This window comes from Talpa occidentalis, unplaced genomic scaffold (genome assembly GCF_014898055.3).
Source record: "Talpa occidentalis isolate TD23 unplaced genomic scaffold, MPIMG_talOcc4v2.1 talOcc4.15, whole genome shotgun sequence".
Taxonomy (NCBI): Eukaryota; Metazoa; Chordata; class Mammalia; order Eulipotyphla; family Talpidae; genus Talpa; species Talpa occidentalis.
Window position 1 is genome coordinate 58,402,040 of NW_023601543.1, and position 21,859 is coordinate 58,423,898.

At 38.5% G+C, this 21,859-nt stretch overlaps 1 protein-coding gene across 7 annotated transcripts in view; it reads right to left on the reverse strand.

Moving 5' to 3' along the window:
* Positions 1-21,859, reverse strand: part of JADE3 (jade family PHD finger 3) — a 135,056-nt gene that overhangs the window by 31,302 nt on the left and 81,895 nt on the right. For 6 of the 7 annotated variants that reach the window (XM_037512483.2, XM_037512485.2, XM_037512484.2 and 3 more), the window contains one exon: positions 3,767-3,924. In XM_037512483.2, coding sequence (XP_037368380.1) covers positions 3,767-3,924 — 158 coding nt within the window. Of the gene's footprint in view, positions 1-3,766; positions 3,925-4,534; positions 4,929-21,859 lie in introns of those variants that run through there. The other variant, XM_054695760.1, reaches the window with a different exon arrangement.

Here is a 21,859-nt window from a genome sequence, read left to right on the forward strand (position 1 = left end):
GCATGAATAGGAATAATTTTAATATTCAAGGGTCAGGTCAATTAATTTACACACATCCAAAATTACTTCTAAATTCCACTGGGAAATAAAGTGCTGAATCATCTTGACAATCTTGTAGGTTAGGTAATAAATGAAAAGCAAGTGTATACTTTAGTTTATTAGTATTTTAGTTTCTCTAGCTCACTGATTTATCTGTCTGCAGGCAATCAGATAAGTAACTCAAATTCAAACAACTAAAATATTACTATTGTGGTGGACTGAAGATGGTCATAAACCCTTTGACAATCCTTCTGTCAAGAGGTAGGGTCTATTTTTCTTTTTCAATCTGGGAGCTCTCTGTGATTGCTCTAATAAAATGCAGTGTTATGTAATATTGTACAAATTTCTGAGCCCAAGTCTGGAGATAGCAACTTCTACTTCTTATCTTTTGGAAAATTCACTCCTGTAGCACTGTGCTGCCGTGTAAAAAGTGAGACTATTCTGCTGAGAGACCATGTGGAGTGGCCTAAGACTATATGGGAATCTGGGAAGTGTAGAACATAGCATCAGTTAAAGAGTATTACCAGAGTTGGAGAGGAACATTATACAATAATAGAAGGATGAACCAGCCAAGAAAACATAACACTAGTAAAATGCATGTGCAGCAAACAACAGTGCTGTAAAATACGTGAAACAAAAAACGATTGACCTGAAAAGAGAAATGGACAATTCCCCAATCACAGTTGGAGACTTCAAGATCTCTTAGTAATTGACTGGGTAAGCAGAAAATCATTACAGATATAGAAGAACTTAATACCATCAACTAACAGAATTAAATTGACACTTATAGACCACTCCACCCAATAGCAGCAGCATATTTTGTGTTTTCAAGCACTCATGGAACATGCTATGACAGGCCATATCCTGGATCATAAAATAAACCTCAACAAATCTGAATAAACTTTAATTATACAGAGTATATTTTCTAATGACAATGGAATCAAACTGGAAGCCAGTAACAGAAAGATAATCTCCAAACACCTGGAAACTAAAACTACACTTCTAAATAATCTATGGGTAAAAGAAATCTCATGGGGAAAAAATACACAGAAGTGAATGAGAATGAAAATACAATGCATCAAAATTTGAGGAGCGCAAGCAAAACAGTGCTGAGAATGAAATCTGTAACACTAAATGCTTACAATGGAAAAAAGGAAAAGTCTCAAATCAATAAGCTAAACTTCCAACTCAAGAAACTAGAAAAAGAGCAAAATAAACCCAGAGTAAGCAGAAGGATTGAAATAAAAAAAAAATGAAACAAAAGACAGTGGTGTGCAATGATCAATAAAACTAACCTGTATTAAGAAAAAAGGGAGATAAAAATTGCCAACATCAGGATGCGGGGTGGGGGGGGGGAGTGTTATTTCACTTGCTTCAAGTGTGTTCATAATTGCTTGCTGAAACATTTTTGTGATGGCTACTCTAAAATCTTTGTTAGACAATTCTAGTATCTTTGTCATCTTGGTGCTGACATCTATTGGTTGTCTTTGATCAAGGTGAGATCCTGGTTCTTGATATGAGTAACTTTCTACTGAAATCTGGACACTATGGATATTATGCTACAAGATCTGGGAGTCTTTAAATTTTGTTTTGGCTAGCTTCTGACAATGATCTGGGTGGAGAATGGGTTGAGGGGGGAGGAAATACCACCTCATTACTGCCAGGTGGCTACAGAAGTTCTGGTTCATTATTTGGTCTTTATTGTCATCTGAGGGTGGGGCCTCTTCCTGCTAAATGAGGTTGGGAGTTCTGGCTCCCCTTAATGCCTCCACTGATACCTTCCTCACTTAATTGGTAAGAGTGCCTCACTATTGCTCCCTTTGTAGCCTCCACTGACACCATGGGGAATAGGTGTCCCTATTACTACTGGGCAGTGGTGAAAGATCTATCTACTACGCTTCCCCTGCCATAATCCTAGATGGGAGGAGGGATTCATCATTACTACTGGGTTGAGGCTCAAGTCTATATAAAAATACTGAAACAAGGACTGGAAAATGCCTTACTCTTGTGTTCATTCTTGATGCTGTTCTGATTTTTAGGAGGCAGGATATGGTATCAATGATGAGCTAGTGATGATCAGGACATATGCTGGGCAACACTGTGGAGCTTTCCTTAACAGAGCGTAGAGGGCCTCCCCGGTGGCGCAGTGGTTGAGCGCTGGGTTGCGAAGCTGCCCGCAGCCTCTGCAGCAACGGTTCGATCCCCGGCTGCTCCCCGGCCACCGGAGGAGGGTCCCACATGGCGCGCAGACCTCTCCTGCCGCCCGCTGCTCCCCTCAGCAGTGTACTTCGGTCCTTCTGCCTGCTCTGCTCCCCGCTCTGGTGAATTCTCTCACCCTCCCGCGCTTCTGACTGTACCCAGTGCATGTATAAACAAAAACAAACAAATAAATAAATAAATGAATAAAATACGTGCCTCTTAAAAAAAAAAAAAAAAGATGTTACCATTTAACAGAGTGTAGAAATAGAGGTTGGGTGGGACAGTCTGGGCAAGGGTTTCTAGAAATGATATAACAAGCATTTCTGGAACATGATTAGGACTGGTGTTGGGGGTAGAGAATTCAAGGATGTAATCTCTACCTTTTAAAAACCTAATATGTACTAGAAATAGATATATGTACAATGATACACAATATCTCACAGTAACCAGCATGTCACACCAGTCCCTTTATCCAGTGATCTACTTTATAGTCACTGGATTCCCTCCATTCCTTCTCCGTTCCTTCCTTCACTCAAATTTCTATCAAAGCATTTTATTTCATGTTAGCCTCTGTGAAAGGCACTGGGAACACAAAGTCCAATAAGAAAAACTGGTTTCCAAAACCAGTTACTACTCCTGATGAGCTGAACTTACTTCTTTTTTTTTTTTTAAATTTTTTATTTTATTTATTTATTTATACAAGCACTGGGTATAGTCAGAAGCGCGGGTGGGTGAGAGAATTCACCAGAGCCAGAGCGGGGAGCAGAGCAGGCAGAAGGACCGAAGCACACTGCTGAGGGGAGCAGCGGGCGGCAGGAGAGGTCTGTGCGCCATGTGGGACCCTCCCTCAGGTGGCCGGGGAGCAGCCGGGGATCAAACCGGCGCTGCAGAGGCTGCAGGCAGCTTCACAGCCCAGCGCTCAACCGCTGCGCCACCAGGGGAGGCCCCTGAACTTACTTCTTGCTGAAAAGTTCTTAAACTTTCTTCTCAAGTGTTTGCATATGAAGGCCATGAGCTTATAGTCAACCCAATTATTCCAGTTATCCTCTTTTGAGTTAATGCATTTTACAAATTCTGCATGTTTTGGCCCTCTGTTTATAGATGCGATCACTATGAGGCCTCTATTAGGTACTGAAGCAACTTCTTTAGTGGTTATGTATTAATTGAGTTATTACAGGATTATGTAATTAATGCTCTGCTTCTCTTCAAAGACTAATTTAAATGCTACTGATTGTTGAGTCAGACTTGGAAATCTCGGTCCCCAAAACCTTATCATATTCCATATTGAACCTCAAACAGTTTCATCCTGAGAATGGGCACATATATCTGTAAATAAATGAGCTTGACTCTACTGACCTATCCTCACCTGATAAAATCTCCTACTAGAGTCTGAGTGAAATGGTGAATATGACATGTGACTTTGTATTATGTATGCATAACTATCCATTCAATAGCTCTTCCAAAGCAGCAACACAGACAACTGCAACAGCATTCACTCCCTAAATTACAGATACAAGCACGCAAATACCTTAGAGAAGGCTGTGGAATTGTGTCTGGACTGGCTGGTACCTGGACTCCCTTTTCCCATTCTTCCTTCCATGTATCCGCAAAGAGATAATAGCTGTCAGGATTAATATGGTGAGAATCTGGAATCTTCATGGCACTGATGAGGTCCTTCCGGAATACCTGGGAAGACATTGCACCTTGAGAAGACTATCACTGTAAGAGTGTCATCATGTAACACCCTCTTTTTATTTTTCCTTTTTGTGTAGAAGAGCTGGGGTACAGGCCAAGAGATGCAGGGGTGAAGAGGATTCACCAGAGACAGAGTGGGGAACAGAACAGGTAGATTGACTGAAATACACTGCTGAGGGGAGCAGCGGGAGGGACAGGAGAGGTCTGCTGTGCCTTATGTGGGTTAGCTCCCTAGCAGGGGATGGAACTCAGGCATTACCGGTAAGAGTTAACTCCTAGGATACCAGGGAGCCCTATCCTCCTTTTAAAGGGACTATTCTAACCTACTCTACACTTCCAACAAGAAAAACATCTCCAACTTCCTAAACAACCAGGCCAACTTCTGTTTGAAAAAGATTTGAAGTATTGACAGGGAATTCAGTTTGTTCTAGATTTAGTAACAAAAGCTTTCCTGGATTATTTTCTTGGATTCCTTGAATTTAAATCAATAATACAGGTCACTCTAGAAGAGTGTACACAATCATTAACTCTCAAATTAAGCAATAGGCATTCTCTGATAATTTTAAATGTTTACTTACCTATCACCTTATTTTATACTTACGGAAGTTAGAAAAATAATAGAGCTCCCCTATGTCCTTCATGTTGTTTCCTCTAATGTCAACACCTTATATAACTTGAATACAATGACCTAAACCAGTTAATCAACATTGTTATAATACTATTAATTAATCCACAGGCCTTATTCAAATTTTACTATTCCCCCCCTCAATATCCTTCAGTTCCACAATTCAATCCAGAATCCCACACATACTTCAATTAGTTGTCATGTCCTCCTAATAGCCTACAATTCACGAGCTTCTCGGTCTTTCCTTGTCTCTCATGACTGTGGTACTTTTGAAGAGTACTGGTCATATATTTTATAGAATGTCTCCACAATTTGGGTTTATCTGATGTTTTCTCACAATTAGACTGAGGCTATTTACTTTTTTGGCCAAAAAACCACAGAAATGATGCTGTATTCATCTCATTCCATTATATCAGGGATGTATAATGATAACATCTTATGAGTAGAAATGTTAAACTTGATCACTTGGTTAAGGAAGTCTCTTGTTGGTTTTCTACATTGTTAGATTGCTGTGCTTCCCTCTGCAATTACTAAATATCTTAGAAGACATACTTTTATATTACCAAAACATCCTGTTTCTCCTCAAACTGTGCCACGGACTACTTTTATCATCCCTGGTGGATATCTTGCCTGCAACAATTACTACTGTGGTGTTCCAATGGTGAATTTCTAATTCCCTTATTCCTTCTACATTTATTAGTTAGAATTCCCCTATATGAAAGAACTGTCCTTTCTCCTGGTCTATATATTTACTTATATCATTATCAACTCAAGGATATCTATTATATTCTTTGGGTTATAACTCAGAATAATTGTTATTTATTTTGCTACTCGAATATTTTTTACTTTTAGTCATTGGGAGCTCTTTTAGCCTGGCTGGTGCCTGTGCTCTTTCCATATGTCCCATCCCGTTTATGATTATTTCCTTAACTTTTGACATTAAAACATGCCCCAGGCGGCAGACCAGGTGTGCAGAAGAGTGTGCCTGTCTCCAAAGTGCCATTTTAGAACAGGGACCTTTCTTCAATTAAGACTGCTTGAATCTGGCAGAAGGCTCCCCCTGGAGACAGAGGGAGAAGGTTCCCTGCACAGTCCGAGGTGAGCTGAAGGCCCCCACAAGCCCGGTCCCACCTGGCAGGAAGTCGGAGCCCAAAGGAGGATCCAGGGATTTGGAACCCAGAGGGCAATCCAGCTGCCCCACCTGGAGGGAAGTCTGTGGGACTTCAAGGCACACCTTTGTAACTAACTAAACACAGAAGGAGGAGAGATTCTGTGACAGTGTCCATTAACATACTCAAAGTACCACTGTCTCACTAGACCTCTGGCATAACAGTTTTTGACTCGTTTGGATTGCCAGTTTCTGAAACTCCCGAAAGAACACACCAAAAAGATGCCAGCCAGTACCAGCAGCACGGTGTCCCAACGCATAAAGCAAATTAGAAGACAGACAGCAGGGAAAAGAAAAACTACAAGCAAAGTAGCAACATCTAGAAAAAAGACACACCACACACACACACACACAAAAAAAAAAAAAAAAAAAAACACCACCAGCTTGCAACTACGGTGACTTGGAAGAACTTCTGAGCCTTCCAGAAAAAGAATTTAAAATTGCTGTGATGGAAAAACTGATAGAAGTCATTAAGGAAAACAACGATCAGAAGAATGAAATTGAGTCCTAAAGAGGGAAGTAAAAGAAATGCAGGAGATCAAAGAATTAATGGAGATGCTAAAGAACACTGGGAAAAGCAATGAAAGAAGAACAGATGAAATGGAAGAACGAATAAGTACTCTTGAAGACACAGAAATAAAAATAACCAAAACAGAAAAGGAAAGAGAAGTACGAAGGAAAAAGACCGAAGAAAGACTTTGGGAACTATCTGACTCCATGAGCAAAGGAAATATAAGAGTTATAGGAATACCAGAAGGAGAGGAGACATAGGAACAGAGAAAATATTCAAGGAAATAATTGAACAGAACTTCCCAAACGTGAAGAAGGAGCTGAAAATTGATATACAAGAAGCAAGAACACCAAACTTCTATGATGAAAGGAAAAATACAGCAAGACACATAATAGTAAAGCTCCCAAGATTCCAAGACAAGGAAAAAATAATGAAGCTGACAAGAGGGAAGAAACAGATAACATTCAAAGGAAAACCAATCAGACTGACATCAGACTTCTCTGAAGAAACACTACAGGCAAGGAGAGAGTGGAGGGACATAGTCAACAGACTCCAAGAAAACAGATGCCAACCAAGAATACTCTATCATGCAAAGCACTCCTTCCTCTATGAAGAAAGAATAAGGACCTTCCCAGACAAACAGAAACTCTGGAATTTCCTTACGACTAAACCCCCACTCCAAAAAATACTACAAGGAGTCCTAAAGCCAAAACCTCAGAGGGATGAATAACAACAAAAGAAGGCCAAAAAAAAGTTATTAAAAGAATAAATACATGGATGGCGCTGGAAGGGATCATGCTCAGCGAAATAAGCCAAAAAGAAAAAGAAAAATACCGGATGGTCTCACTCATAGCAGGAATCTAGAAAACTTAAATAAGGGACCAGGAAAATGAATAACTATAAGAAAGTGAAAATCAAAATCAACAAAAAACTATGAACCAGAGACACTTTTGGGGGGTGGGGGCGGGGGGGCGGGAAGGGAGGGATTGGGGTCAGAATGGGGGGGTTGCAATTGTATGGGGAATATAAAAATAAAATTTATTATTTAAAAAAAAGAATAAATAAATAAAATCAAAGGAAAGACAAACACAATGGCAAGTACAGATGCTAACATATCAATATTAACTCTAAATGTAAATGCACTAAACTCTTCAATAAAAAGACACAGAGTTGCAGGCTGGATCAAAAAACAAAACCCAACCTTTTGCTGTCTCCAGGAAACACATTTAGCTACAAAAGATAAAAATAGATCAAAGTTAAAGGATGGAAAACAATCCTACAAGCAAATGGACCAAAAAAGAAAGCAGGAACAGCTATACTTATATCAGATAAAACAGATTTCAAACTCAAAAGGGTAAAAAGAGACCCCAATGGCCACTACATTATGATCAAGGGGACAATACTTCAAGAAGAAATAACACTCATTAACATATATTCACCAAACGAAGGAGCACCAAAATATATCAAACAACTATTATCATCTTTGAAAACAGACATCAGAGAAAACACATATGTAGTGGGAGACTTCAACACACCACTATCAACAATGGATAGATTAACAAGACAAAAAGTAAGTAAAGACACTAAAGCTTTAAATAAGGATCTAGAGTGCTTGAGCTTAACAGACATCTATAGAACACTAAACCCAAAAAAATCTGAGTACACATTTTTCTCAAGCGGACACGGATCATTCTCCAGGATTGATCACATACTGGGACCCAAGACAAACATCAACAGATTCACCAAGACTGAAATCATACCAACGATCTTTTCTGACCATGAAGGCATCAAACTAGAAATAAACCATAAAAAGAAGGCAAGGAACTCTCCTACCTCATGGAGACTGAAAACCACACTACTGGAAGACCACTGGACTAATGAGGAGATCAAAGAAGAAATTAAAAAATTCTTTGAATTGAATGACAAGGAGGACACCAATTTCCTAAATGTATGGGATGCAGCAAAAGCAGTAATAAGAGGAAAATATATAGCAATAGAGGCTCACATCAAGAAACAAGAAAGAACTCAAAGAAACAACCTAATCTCAAAGCTCAAAGATCTAGAAAAAGAACAACAAAAACCCCAAAACCAGTAGGAGAAAAGAAATAATAAAAACCAAAGCAGAAATAAATGAAATCGAAACTAAAAAAAAAAAAACAATCCAAAAGATCAATGAAGCCAAGAGCTGGTTCTTCGGAAAAACAAAATAGACAAACCCCTAGCCAGGCTCACAAAGGAAAAAAGGGAGAAAACACAAATAAACAGGATCACAAATGAAACAGGAGAAATCACAACGGACACAGCAGAAATCAAAAGAATAATCAGAAACTACTATGGAGAGTTATATGGAAACAAGTTCAGCAATCTAGAGGAGATGGACAAATTCCTACAACTCTACAATCACCCAAAGCTAGATAAAGAAGAAATAGAACACCTAAACAGACCAATTACAAGCAGCGAAATTGAAATGGTAATCAAAAACCTCCCCCAAAACAAAAGCCCAGGACCTGATGGATTTACAAATGAATTCTACCAAACATTCAGAGATGAATTAGTGCCTATCCTTCACAAATTCTTCCAAAAAATTGAGAAGTAAGGGATAATACCAAACACGTTCTATGAGGCCAACATTACACTTATACCAAAACTGAACAAGGACAACACAAAAAAGGAAAACTATAGGCCAATCTCCCATATGAACACTGATGCAAAAATCGTCAGTAAAATTTTAGCTATCAGAATCCAACAATGTATCCATAAGATAATTCACTACGACCAAGGAACACAAGGATGGTTCAACATCCGAAAAACAACGTTATCCAACACATCAACAAAAAGAAATATAAAAACCATATGATAATGTCAATGGATGCCGAGAAAGCTTTCGACAAAGTGCAACTTCCATTCATGATAAAAGCCCTTGAAATTCTTGGGATACAAGGAACATACCTCAACATCATAAAGGCCATATATGACAAGCCAACAGCCAGTATCATTCTCAATTGCGAAAAGCTGAAAGTACTCCCATTAAGATCTGGGACAAGACAAGGATGTCCACTCTCACCTCTGCTTTTCAGTATAATACTGGAAGTCCTAGCCAGAGCAATAAGACAAGAGAAAGACATACAAGGAATCCAAATAGGAAAAGAAGAAGTCAAACTATCACTATTTGCAGATGATATGATAATATATATAGAGAACCCCAAAAACTCCACAGAAAAACTAAATCAACTCATCAATCAGTTCAGTAAAGTGGCAGGCTACAAAATTAACACGCGAAAGTCAGTAGCCCTCCTATACACAAACAATAAATCTGAAGAAGAAATAAAAAAAAAATCCCTTTTATTATCAAAACAAAAAAAATCAAATACTTGGGAATAAATCTAACAAAAGAGGTAAAGGACCTATACAAAGAAAACTATAAAACACTGTTAAAAGAAATAGAAGAAGACACAAAGAAATGGAAAGACATCCCCTGCTCATGGATTGGAAGAATAAACATTATTAAAATGGTCATCCTATCAAAAGCAATATACAGATTCAATGCTATTCCAATCAAAATCTCAATGGCATTCTTCAAAGAAATAGAACAATTATTGATGAAATTCATATGGAATCACCAAAAGCCCCGAACAGCCAAAGCTCTCTTGAAAAAACAAGAAGGGAATGGAGGCATCACACTCCCAGACTTCAAACTATACTACAAAGCCATAATCATCAAAACTGCATGGTATTGGAACAAGAACAGACACACAGACCAATGGAATCGAATAGAAAATCCAGAAATAAACCCACAGACTTATGGTCAACTAATCTTTGACAAAGGAGCAAAGACTATGCATTGGAGCAAAGAAAGTTTGTTCAATAAATGGTGCTGGGAAAACTGGGTCGCTACATGCAAAAGAATGAAGCTTGACCACTACCTCACACCATACACAAAAATCAACTCAAAATGGATTAAATAACTAGACATAAGACCTGAAACCATATAATATATAGAAGGAAATATAGGCGAAACACTACATGACATGCACCTCAAAGACATCTTTACAGACGCATCACACAAAGCAGTGATAGTGAAGGCAAAGATCAACAGCTGGGACTACATCAAATTAAAGAGCTTCTGCACAGCAAAAGAGACAATAACAAAAACAAAGAGAAACCCCACCAACTGGGAGAAAATTTTTGCACACAACACTAATGATAAAGGACTGATCACAAAAATCTACAAAGAGCTGATAAGACTCAACAAAAACAAAGAAAATAATCCAGGCAAAAAATGGGCAGAAGAGCTCAAAAGAAATTTCTCTGAAGAGGAAATGCAAATGGCCAACAGGCATATGAAAAAATGTTCAACATCACTTGTAATCAGGGAAATGCAAATCAAAACTACAATAAGATACCATCTTACACCAGTGAGAATGGCACATATTAAAAAAACTAGCAACAACAAATGTTGGCGAGGTTGTGGAGAAAAAGGAACTCCCCTGCACTTCTGGTGGAAGTGCAAACTGGTCCAACCTCTATGGAGAGCTGTGTGGAGATTTCTTGACCTACAAAACATAGAGCTTCCATATGATCCAGCAATTCCACTCCTAGGTATTTACCCAGAGGACACAGAAACATCAATTCCAAAGAGCACCTGCACGCCTATGTTTATAGCAGCACTACAATAGCTAAGCTTTGGAAACAACCCACATGCCTAAAAATAGATGACTGGATCAAGAAGATGTGGTACATATACACCATGGAATATTACTCAGCATTCAAAAAAGATAAACACGCAATTGCAGCAACATGGATGGCGCTGGAAGGGATCATGCTCAGCGAAATAAGCCAGAAAGAAAAAGAAAAACCCAGATGGTCTCACTCATAGCAAGAATCTAGAAAACTTAAATAAGGGACCAGGAAAAAGAATAACTATAAGAAAGAAAATATCAAAATCAACAAATAACTATGAACAAGAGACACTCTATGGGGTGTGGGGGGCAGGGAAAGGAGGGCTTGGGGTAAAAATAAGGGGGTTGTAATTGTATGGGGAATATACAAATAAAATTTAAATTGAAAAAAAAAAAAGCCCCAGGCACTTATGTCCTCTTTCTAGGAATGAATAGAATTGATTATAAACGCTATTGATTTTATATATTTATCTTATATCCTGATACCTTATTGAACTGTTTTATAACCTGAATTAGTTTTTTTGATTTTTAATTTTTTTTTATTTTTAGATTATTTATTTATACAAGCATTGGGTATAGTCAGAAGCGCGGGAGGGTGAGAGAATTCACCAGAGCCAGAGCAGGGAGCAGAACAGGCAGACTGACGAAATACACTGCTGAGGGGAGCAGCGGGTGGCAGGAGAGGTCTAACGCGCCATGTGGGACCCTCACCCGGAGGCTGGGGATCGAACCGGCACTGCAGAGGCCCTAACCTGAATTAGTTTTATCAATGATTTCCCTATGGTTTTCCATATGAACTATCACATCACCTGCAAATAAAGAGTTTTGCATCATCTTTACCTAGTCTTATATCTCCAACTGGTTTTTCTTGTTTAACTGCATTGTTTAATACCTCTACTAATTTGGAATAGTAACAGGGATAGTGGTCTGCCTTCCTCCTGAAATTAGTAGAAATGCCTCTGGTACTGTCCTATTAAGTAAGATACTAAGTGTTTAAAGACTGTGGCATATATATTTTATAACTTTTTAGTTTTCATTTTTTGAATTTTTTAATTATTTTTTAAAAGATTTATTTATTTATACAAGCACTGGGTATAGTCAGAAACACAGGAGGGTGAGAGAATTCACCAGAGCCAGAGCAGGGAACAGAACAGGCAGACCAATGAAATAAACTGCTGAGGCGCTGCAGGAGAGGTCGGCACGCCATGTGGAACCCTTGCCAGGCGGCTGAGGACAGAACCAGTGCTGCAGAGGCTGCAGGCAGCTTCGTAGCCCAGCGCTCAACCGCTGTGCCATCAGGGAGGCCCATTTTGAATGTTTTATAATGACTAGGTAATCAAGTCTGTTAAAGCCTTCAGTGTATATGGAAATAATCATTTCATAACAGTGAAACATACTTGCATTGGTATGTTATTTTCTTAATATAGTATTGTACTGTTTTCTAATTTCTAAAAATATTTTAGATCATATTAGTGATAATAATCTGCAGTTTTCTTTGTTTTGGTATTACCTTAATTGAATTCAGGTATTTAGTGTTACACATACTTTATAAAAGGAGTTAGGATATATTCCTTCCATTACAATGTTCTAAAATAATCTAAGAATTACTGGGACTATCTGTTCCCTGTAAAATCATCTGGACTTCATATTTCAGTCGGGTAGTGCCTTAATAATTTTCTCCACTTCATCTTTGGAAAGTGATCTCTTCAAGCTTCCTTACTCTAAAGGAGGCAATTTTGGTAATTGTATTTCTATAAGAAGTTATCTATTGTAAGGTTTTGTACTTTATTTGCACAGAGGTTGACAAAGTATAGGCAATTCCACTTTGCATGTAAGTGTGGAATCATAAAAATGATGGTGCATATGGAAAATGTGAAAAATAATCTTAATAATTTAGGGGAAATTACAATTTTTCTATGACCTTTAAGCATATTCATCAAAATATTAGAAATTCTCTTATTCTTAGCTATAAATGCATGGAGTAACGAAAGCAAAGAACTTGTATTTATTTAGTAGGCTATGATTAAACAATAGAAACATCGAGAATTAAAGTGTGTTTGCTTTATTCTTTCGTGGAAAAACTTATCAAGAGTAGCTTGAACAATGTTGGTCTCCTTTTCCCCATCATATAATGTATGATATGGAGCAAGCAACTGAAATGGAATGTTTTTGTTCTCATTATTTAAAAAAAAAATAATTTCAGCTTTATTTCTTGTTTTCACCCAAGAGTTGTTCAATAGAAGAGTTGTTTTAAAATTTCTTTTTTAAAAGTTATTTATTTATTTATATATACAAGAACTGGGGTACAGGCCAGAGGTGCGGGGAGAGGTGAGAGGATTCACCAGAGACAGAGTGGGAAACAGAACAGGTGGAATGACTGAAGTACACTGCTGAGGGGAGCTGTGGGTGAGCCAGGAGAGGTCTGCTGCGCCATGTGGGTCACCTCCCTGGCCGGGGATCAAATTCGTGCTGCAGTGACTGCGGACAGCTTCATAGGCTGCGTCTGAACCCCTTGCACCACCAGGTAGGCCCTTTTTGAAAATTTCCATATGGAAGGAGCTTTCTGCTTTTATAATTTCTAATTTTACTGCACTGTTACCAGTGTTGTTTACAGTATTTCTACTTAATGGAAATTACTTGTTTTCTTTGTGATAATATTTGATCATATTTTGTGTATATACCAAAAACATTTGAGATGTATTCCATTATCTTGAATATAAGGTATAGAATTTGATATACAGTCATCAGATCTACTTTATTCTTACAGTTGTTTAGATTTTATATCTTCTCACCTATTTTTTGGATCATTTTGTTCATCTCAGTCTGAGGTTTGTTTACCTCAGACTGAGGTATCTGACAGTCTTTTATGCCTTAGTGTGTTTCTATGTCTCCTTGCATCTCCTATAGTTTTTACTTCATAAAGATGGTTGTTGCATTATTTAGCATACAAATATTTATAACTATTATAACTTCATGGTGAATTGTAGCCCTTAGCATTAGAAAGCCTAATTTGTTTTGGGATTGAGTAATACTTTGATATATCAGGATCACTACTCTTTTTTTATTTCCATTTTCCTGGTACCCCTTTGGCCATCTCGTCATTTTTGTCCTATTTGTGGTATACTCATATAGTTAGGTCTTGTTTTGAGAGCCAAAAAAACTTTAATAGCTGTTAAGCCCATTCATACTTCTTGGCAAGACTCATATACTTGGTCTCAACCATGTCATATTTCATAATTATGTATTACATTAGCTTCTTTATTTACCAGATACATATTCTTTGCTCTTTTAATAATGAATTTTGTTTTTAAGGTTTGTAGTTTAAATTAGTTATCTTTTGTATTTAGATTCTTTAAAAATGTCCTTCATTTTCTTTTTTAACCCTTTATTGCTTTATCAGTTTCTATCATTCTCAGTGAACTCAGGGGTGAGGAATCTAGGAATGATATCTATACTATGCCAGCCAAGAGGCTCCCAGTGCAAGCACTAACCCTATACTGGGAAAGGGAGTCCTAGCTGTGTGGAACATTCATAGGCCAGAGGTTGGGGGGATGACATGGGTACAGCTACAACTTGAACTCGTGAAAGCAAAGAGATTCCTGATAGTCTATTTTCTGAACCCTAAGCACAATTAGGTACTGACAAAATGGGAATAGGAATCCATCCAAGTTTGATGTACTATTATCCTCTGATTGAAAGGGTCCTTGGTGATTAAGGGGCATAGAAATTTGCTCACCAAAACTGGAAACATGACTTAAATAGCGGTGACAACCTAAGCTTTGAGATTCCTCTGTTTCAACAACAAAAGAAAAAGTATTCTATGAGTTTTTAAGCTTACCTGGCAATGAGTTCAGTGATAAAGATCTAGTTAACATCCAATCAATGGAAGAATACACTTCCACATAAAAGTAGAAAGACATTGGTTTATACCTCACCTACTAATTCCTAATTCTGCAAAAAAAGCAAACAACTATTTACAGGTTGAAGATATATGTGTGTACATTTCTGGAAGATCAAAGGAAGCAATGCTATCAAGTAAATATTTTAGCCTTTGATGATAATAAAAATTCTCAGAAGAAAAACACTAACTTCTGCGTAACATTAAAATCAGAGGCATAGCATGATCCAATAAAGCAATTAGTTCTCAGTGCAGTTCTGTTTAAGGTAACATTACACAGTGTATAGGACTTAACTGTCACATAATCAAGTGACACCATTTAAATCAATAAGGACTCATTCCATTTGCTACTTTGCAGGGACAACTCTGCAAATGCCTGTTGGTTTCACTTGGGGGAGATTCAGAATGAATAGTATGACCTGAGAAAAATAGGGAAGCAAACCTACGTGGCTAGGTGGCACCAAAATGACCTACCTACTAAGAAATCCTAGCCAATTAAAGATAATTGGGTGCTCTGCAGGGAGAAAGCTAAAGTCTACAGGAAACAAAAACTAGTGTTTTCTTACATGATGCTTTATATAAAGAGGTAAGAGAGGATCACAGACATCCATTTAACATGTTTTGCACAGAGCTCAGTGTTCTGGGTAGCTAGTGGGAGACACTGAATCACCATTATGCTGAACACTCTGATCCATCACTATAAATTACCTAGATTGCCTTTAATGTACCAGTGGATAAGTGGTGGTAGCAATTCACAATTGTGCTGAACTACTTACTGCCTTTGGGAAAGACAGTGCAGTGGGAAAGCCAACCTTAGATATGGAAAGAATACAGCCAAGTATTTTTCAGCCTCCTAAAATATTTCATTATTTTCCATGTGATACTTAACAAAATAAATCAACTGACTGCAAGGTATGCTTGGGGCTTAATAACCCCACATCATCTATCACATAGCACAAGTCATATCTTTATACTTGATATAACTGCTCATGAATATCTGTTCTGCACAGTTTCCTATGTAGCCTGGAAACATATTGTAGTGGGCTGAATGGTGGCTCCCACAAAAGATATGTCCACATCCTAATTTCTGGAGCCTATGAATGCCATCTTATTTAGAAAAAGAGATCTTGCAGATACAATTAATTTAAGGCTTCTGAGATGAAGAGATCATCCTGGAATATCCAAGTGGGCTCTAAATCCAGTGACAAATGTCTTTATATAAGAAAGGCACAGGGAGATGTGAGACAAAAGAGGAGGCAGTGTAACCATGGAGGCAGAGATTGATGTGATTCATTGATCCACAAGTCAATAAATGCTAATAGTAATCAGAACCTAAAAGAGGCAAAAAATAGAACTGTCCGTAAAGTCTCTAGAGGGAGTACAACCTGGCTGACTTTAGATTTCTGGCCTCCAGCCGTGGGAGAGAATAAATCCCTGTGTTTTAAGCCACTTGGTTTGTGGTATTTCTTAAAAAAAAGAGAGAGATTTATTTTTTACTTATTTATGCATAAAGATCTGAGGTATAGGCCAGAGGTGCAGGTGTGCGTGTGTGTGAGAGGGAGGGGGGGGGATTCACCAGAGAGAGTGGGGAGCAGAACAGGTGGATCTACTGAAACACACTGCGGAGGGGAGAAGTGGGAGAGACAGGAGAGGTCTGCTGTACCATGTGGGTTAGCTTCCCTGGCCAGGGATCGAACTCGTGCTGTAGTGGCTGCCGATAGCTTCATAGTGCTGAGATGCAACCCCTTGTGTCACTAGGGAGGCCCCAGTTTGTGGTATTTCTTATGGCAGCCCCAGGAAACAAATACACACATTTATCCAACAGAAGAGTAACTGAAGACTCTAGACAAAGAGATACAGAAGTAGAGGCAAATGAAACGTGGTCTTTGTTCCTGGCTTTAGAAACATCAAATCACTAGGCAACAGACACTCTGTGAAGTCTGGGAAACCTCAAATTGCAAAACATCGATCAACTCATACTTATTTTTCTTAAGAAAATGAAGGCTTAAATCCTTAACTATTATACTTTTCCCTTTCAACTTTTGAGAAAAGCAAGACATATGATAAGCCCGATTTCAATTTTACAAACAAGTCAGATTAAATACCACCAGATCCAAGGTTTCTAGAGCAGCATTTTCACTCAAGGCACAGTGCAAGAAAGAGTCTGCCTTATCTTGCTCCAAGTCAAACATCTCAAGCACCAAGCAGAACATAAAATGCTAAAGAAGGGATAGGAATATAAGTTTAGTACCCAGGCAGGATCTCATCAATCTGTACCCAGACCCCATTCATATTGTAACAAACACTTACCTAGACTAAGATTTTGTACTAAACAGAATTAAATTCTAACTGTCCTTTGTTTTTGCTTTCCCCTACAAAGCCCGTCCCTTCTTGTGATAAACTTTTAACTGACAACTAATGCATTTCTCTCCAACAGTATTCCCAGAAACTTGGAAAATTGTTAGATCCCTAACAAAAATTCTCTGTACCTCTTTGATGTTGATAGTAACATCAAAAGCAAACATCTGCTGATTGTTTCCTGGTGATGGCCCCCAGGAAACACTCCCTGCTGAGAAAGCCTAATGTTGTGACTCATGATGCCTAGACTGCCTGACACCCCTTGGACCTGGAAACATGAAGCCCTCCACTCCTCCCCCTCTCACATACCACACTCCCTTACTTATCTGATTACAGCACACCCACCACTCAAGGAGCCAGCTTTAGGATGTCAATCCCATTAATCCCTTGGTGGGCACCTGGAATAAACTCCTTTGTGAAGGCAAAAGACCTAGCTTGGTCACTTTCAGATTTGCTTCTGATAACTTTTTTTTTTTGAGTTTTTAAAATGAATATAGGCAAACAAAATAGCTTTACCATATACTGGATAAAGACAGAGTTTTATATACCTACAATGGCACACATATATCTGTATATATTTTCAGAAAGAAAGAATAAAAAGATAAACCAAAAACTTTGAAAGATTAACTCTAGGAAGGAGGGGTAGAAAATAGGGAGGAGAGAGAAACAATAGCTGGATCTTTTTGAATATATTTTCTTTTGTAGTTTGATGTTTGATCCGGGCAAACATTTTATATCGCTAAAAATGAAATTAGAAGTCTTTAAAGAAAGGAGTATGGGTTCAAGGACAGACTACTTGGATTGGTTTTACTGGTTGTACCATTTAGTAGTTTTGGGCAAGTTACATAAATTCATCTGTAAAAATGGGAATAATAACACTTTACAGGAGTTGTGAGGATTAAGTGGGTGGATTTATATAAAGGGCTTACCATGGTATTGAGTTCATGGTAATTGCTAAGTAAATTCTTGCTGCAATTATTTTATGATGATCATCATAAAGCTTTATTTCTAAAAGTATAAAGAAATATAGATAAGCTCTCCTATCTAGTCCATAAAGTAACTGTTGATGGGGTAAAGGAGATTTGAGTTAATAAAGATGTGAGGGGTTTAGCTTCCTAAGACAGGGTTCCCATGCAAGAGCCCCGTTAAGAACTTTAACCAATATTCTACAGGCCACAAGGTAATACAGAAACATCACAAAATATAACATGGCCATTGTGGCCATTAAATTAAAGATTATGAACAAGAGATCTGGATGTTGACATTGACCTAGCTAATGAAGTCAAAACGTTTTATAAGTTACTAATTGTGTGCCTATTTTATATGCATTGGTAGTTTCCCCCAAAGTTCCTGAAACAAAAAGGTTTTGTACTTACCAGATATCTGCTCATTATGGTCAAAGAGGGGATTCACAGGCTAACATACAGCCCAGAAGCTATGCCAAGTCCAACAGTGCATTCACATCTTGGCCACTCAGATGCTTGCAGAAACAAAGGGGGCCTCACTATGAATTCAATTAGAATAGCAATGCTTAACCTGCCAGAGCCACAAAATGAAAATGCCCATCATGGATAACTCTGGCTTTTATTGCTCTCATTAACATCTCTCAGTGGGCAATTTCTTAAAGCATATCTAGTCAGAACACTTGTGTAATAATTTTTAGAGGGAAAGCCAAAACATTTACCTCCTATATAACACAAAGGGGAATACTGTCTAGTCCACATGAATGAATGAAGCAGAAAAATTGATCAGTTTTGATTCATAGTCACTAAAATTTGAACTTATACATAACTGACCACAAACAGATGTGTCACCCTTAGAGCACAGAGAGAGAGAGAGAGAGAGAGAGAGAGAGAGAGAGAGAGAGAGAGAGAGAGATAACAACTAAAACAAAACAACTCAAGCAACTGCAAATACCGTAACTATATTTAATCAAAAGGGATTAACTGTAAGTAATTTTCTTAGAATTTCTCAAGGCGAAAAAAGATTTTTGGGTTATCTAGAAAAATCAACTACCTAAAGCAGAAAGAACCTAGCAAAAATTACAAATTTATTGTTATATATCAAAAGTACTCTATTGTCAAGACATTATGATCCACATTGATTTCTCCAAAGAAGCAAAACTTACCCAATTTCTTAGTTTAAAACTTTTTTTATAAGGAAGTTTATTTTTTTTAAAGATTTATTTATTTATACAAGAACCTGGGTACAGGCCAGTGTGAGGGAGGGTGAGAAGATTCACCAGAGACAGCGGGGAACAGAAGAGGCAGACTAATGAAATACACTGCTGAGGGGAGCAGCGGGCGAGAAGGAAAGGTCTGCCATGCTATATGGGTATCTCCGCGGCTGGTGGGGATCAAACTGGCACTGCAGAGGCTGTGGACAGCTTCACAGCGCTGCGCTCAACCACCTGCACCACCAGGGAGGCCCTTAGTTTAAAACTTTAAAAAGCATGTAGATTTTTTTTAAGATTTATTTATTTATTTATACAAGCACTGGGCACAGTCAGAAGCACAGGAGGGTGAGAGAATTCACCAGAGCCAGAGCTGGGAACAGAATAGGCAGACCGATGAAGTACACTGCTGAGGGGAGCAGTGGGCGGCAGAAGAGGTCTGTGCACCATGTGGGACCCTCGCTGGTGGCTGGGGATCGAACCGGCACTGCAGAGGCTGGGGCCAGCTTCGCAACCCAGCGCTCAACTGCTGTACCACTGGGGAGGCCCAATCATGTAGATATTTTTCACGGAGATATTGTTCAAATAGTTTAAATTATTTCTTAGGTTTCTATGAAGAATAAACAAGACATTTTTTGATGGTTATGGACTGACAAACTGGAACATCACTTTACTCTGCTGCTGTGAAAATCACAGGCATGAGATTTCAGGCCTAGAGATGATATACAGTCAATCCTTTAAGGTAAGTTCATCTATTTTATAGACCATAATATTAGGTGAAAATATCCTGGCTTCTGAGAAAGAATGAAAGACTTTCTGATATATCCAAATTGGTTATCTATAGCCAAATTGTGCTATTTCTTGGGCAACTGGCTTAATTTTTTTTAAAGCATACATTCCCTTGAGAGTAAGATAAAGGCAACTAGCTCAGACAAAAAATACACATAAAAACACACCCGTGATAGCCTGCATACAATTCTGAGAAGGTATCAAAGCCCCTGAACCAGATATTGAATTCACATACCTATAGGAAATTCTTCTGTACAGTATAATTCAGGGGAAAGCATGTACAGGATCTCACTGAGGCACTGAACATCAAGGAAAATACACATCTATTAATGCAGCCAATTAAGCAATAGGGAAATGTTTTGTATCATATTTCAATGATTAACTCCCAGTAAAAATATCACATCTCATCTTGGACCTGTAGACAGTTAAAAAAAGAACTTCCCACCCATATAAGAAAAAGGCAGTAATGGAGGCTAAGAGTAGACAATTTAGGATGGAGGCTTCAGAAGACCAGAAACTGGAGGTGGGGATACAAATGATTAACACAGTTGTTAAACCAGATCTAAAATGAAGAATCCTTAGGCCAAACTGCTATAGAATATATCACTCCATAGAAACTATATGAAGGAACAGATTAGAGGTGGGGATATGAAGACTGAGGGCCATTATAGACAATCATGGGTCCTTACAGATCAAAAGAGTCACACTGTAGAAGTAATCAATATAATAATAGAAAACAATTTCAAAAAGGAATGAATCCCTCCCCAAACAAAGAACAGTGTATCAGTACAATTTCTGCACTGGCAAAACACAGCTCTCCCGCCTACCTGTGACTATGCAGGTGCCTCTCTTTTTCTCTCTCCTTTTCCTAATAAATTGTCCTTTTAAAATGTAACCTTTGCCTGCCTCTGTCTGTTGCCTGCTGGGTAAACCTGCCATGTGTCACTGAAAGGGGAACTTTGCAGAAACTTTTCTCAGAGGTAACCCAAGGACCCAGCTCACTGAACCCAAAATCTCATCCAAACGACATTAGGCAGAACAGGCAATAATTAATTTTCCATGAACCCATCAGAGAAATGAGTCACATGAGAAATGGTCAACTCAAAAAGACAGACATGCCTCCAGCAATACATGAGATAGTAATGGAAGCCACTGTAGGAATATTAAACCAGACATTTAGACAAATCACTGGGGGCCAAGTAGGGACGACTATAGGAGTACAAAGTTCCTGAAGCTGTAGTCATAGGAGGTCCCCACCTTCTTGTAAACTTTTTCTCCAGAATCCCTACTTGGCTCTCATAGGGAAGATGGGGGAGAACCTGGAGAAAGCTCCTATAGTGGTGCTGTCTGGGCCCCTGATGCTCAGTGTCTCGACTCCCTTACTAAGCAAAAGACTATCTGCAGGGAAGGATACCAAGTGAGGGCACAGGTATAATTTCACTAATGCTGGAGGACGCTCCCTTCCTCAAAGAAGAGTCTGAGAACACCAGAGGATAACTGCTGCAGGCATATGGGAATAGAGACTGGGAAGAAAGAAGTTCTACTTCTGAAGGCCACCTCTCCATCCCAGGCCCCAAAGACAGGATTGCTATGCATTCCAAAGACTGAAGATTAGAGAACACTTCCTCATCCCCATACCTTATTACCATGCTAAAAGCTTCTAGAGATAATAATAGCTTACGCATGGGAGAGCTGCAAAAGACACTCACCAAGGACAAGCAAAAG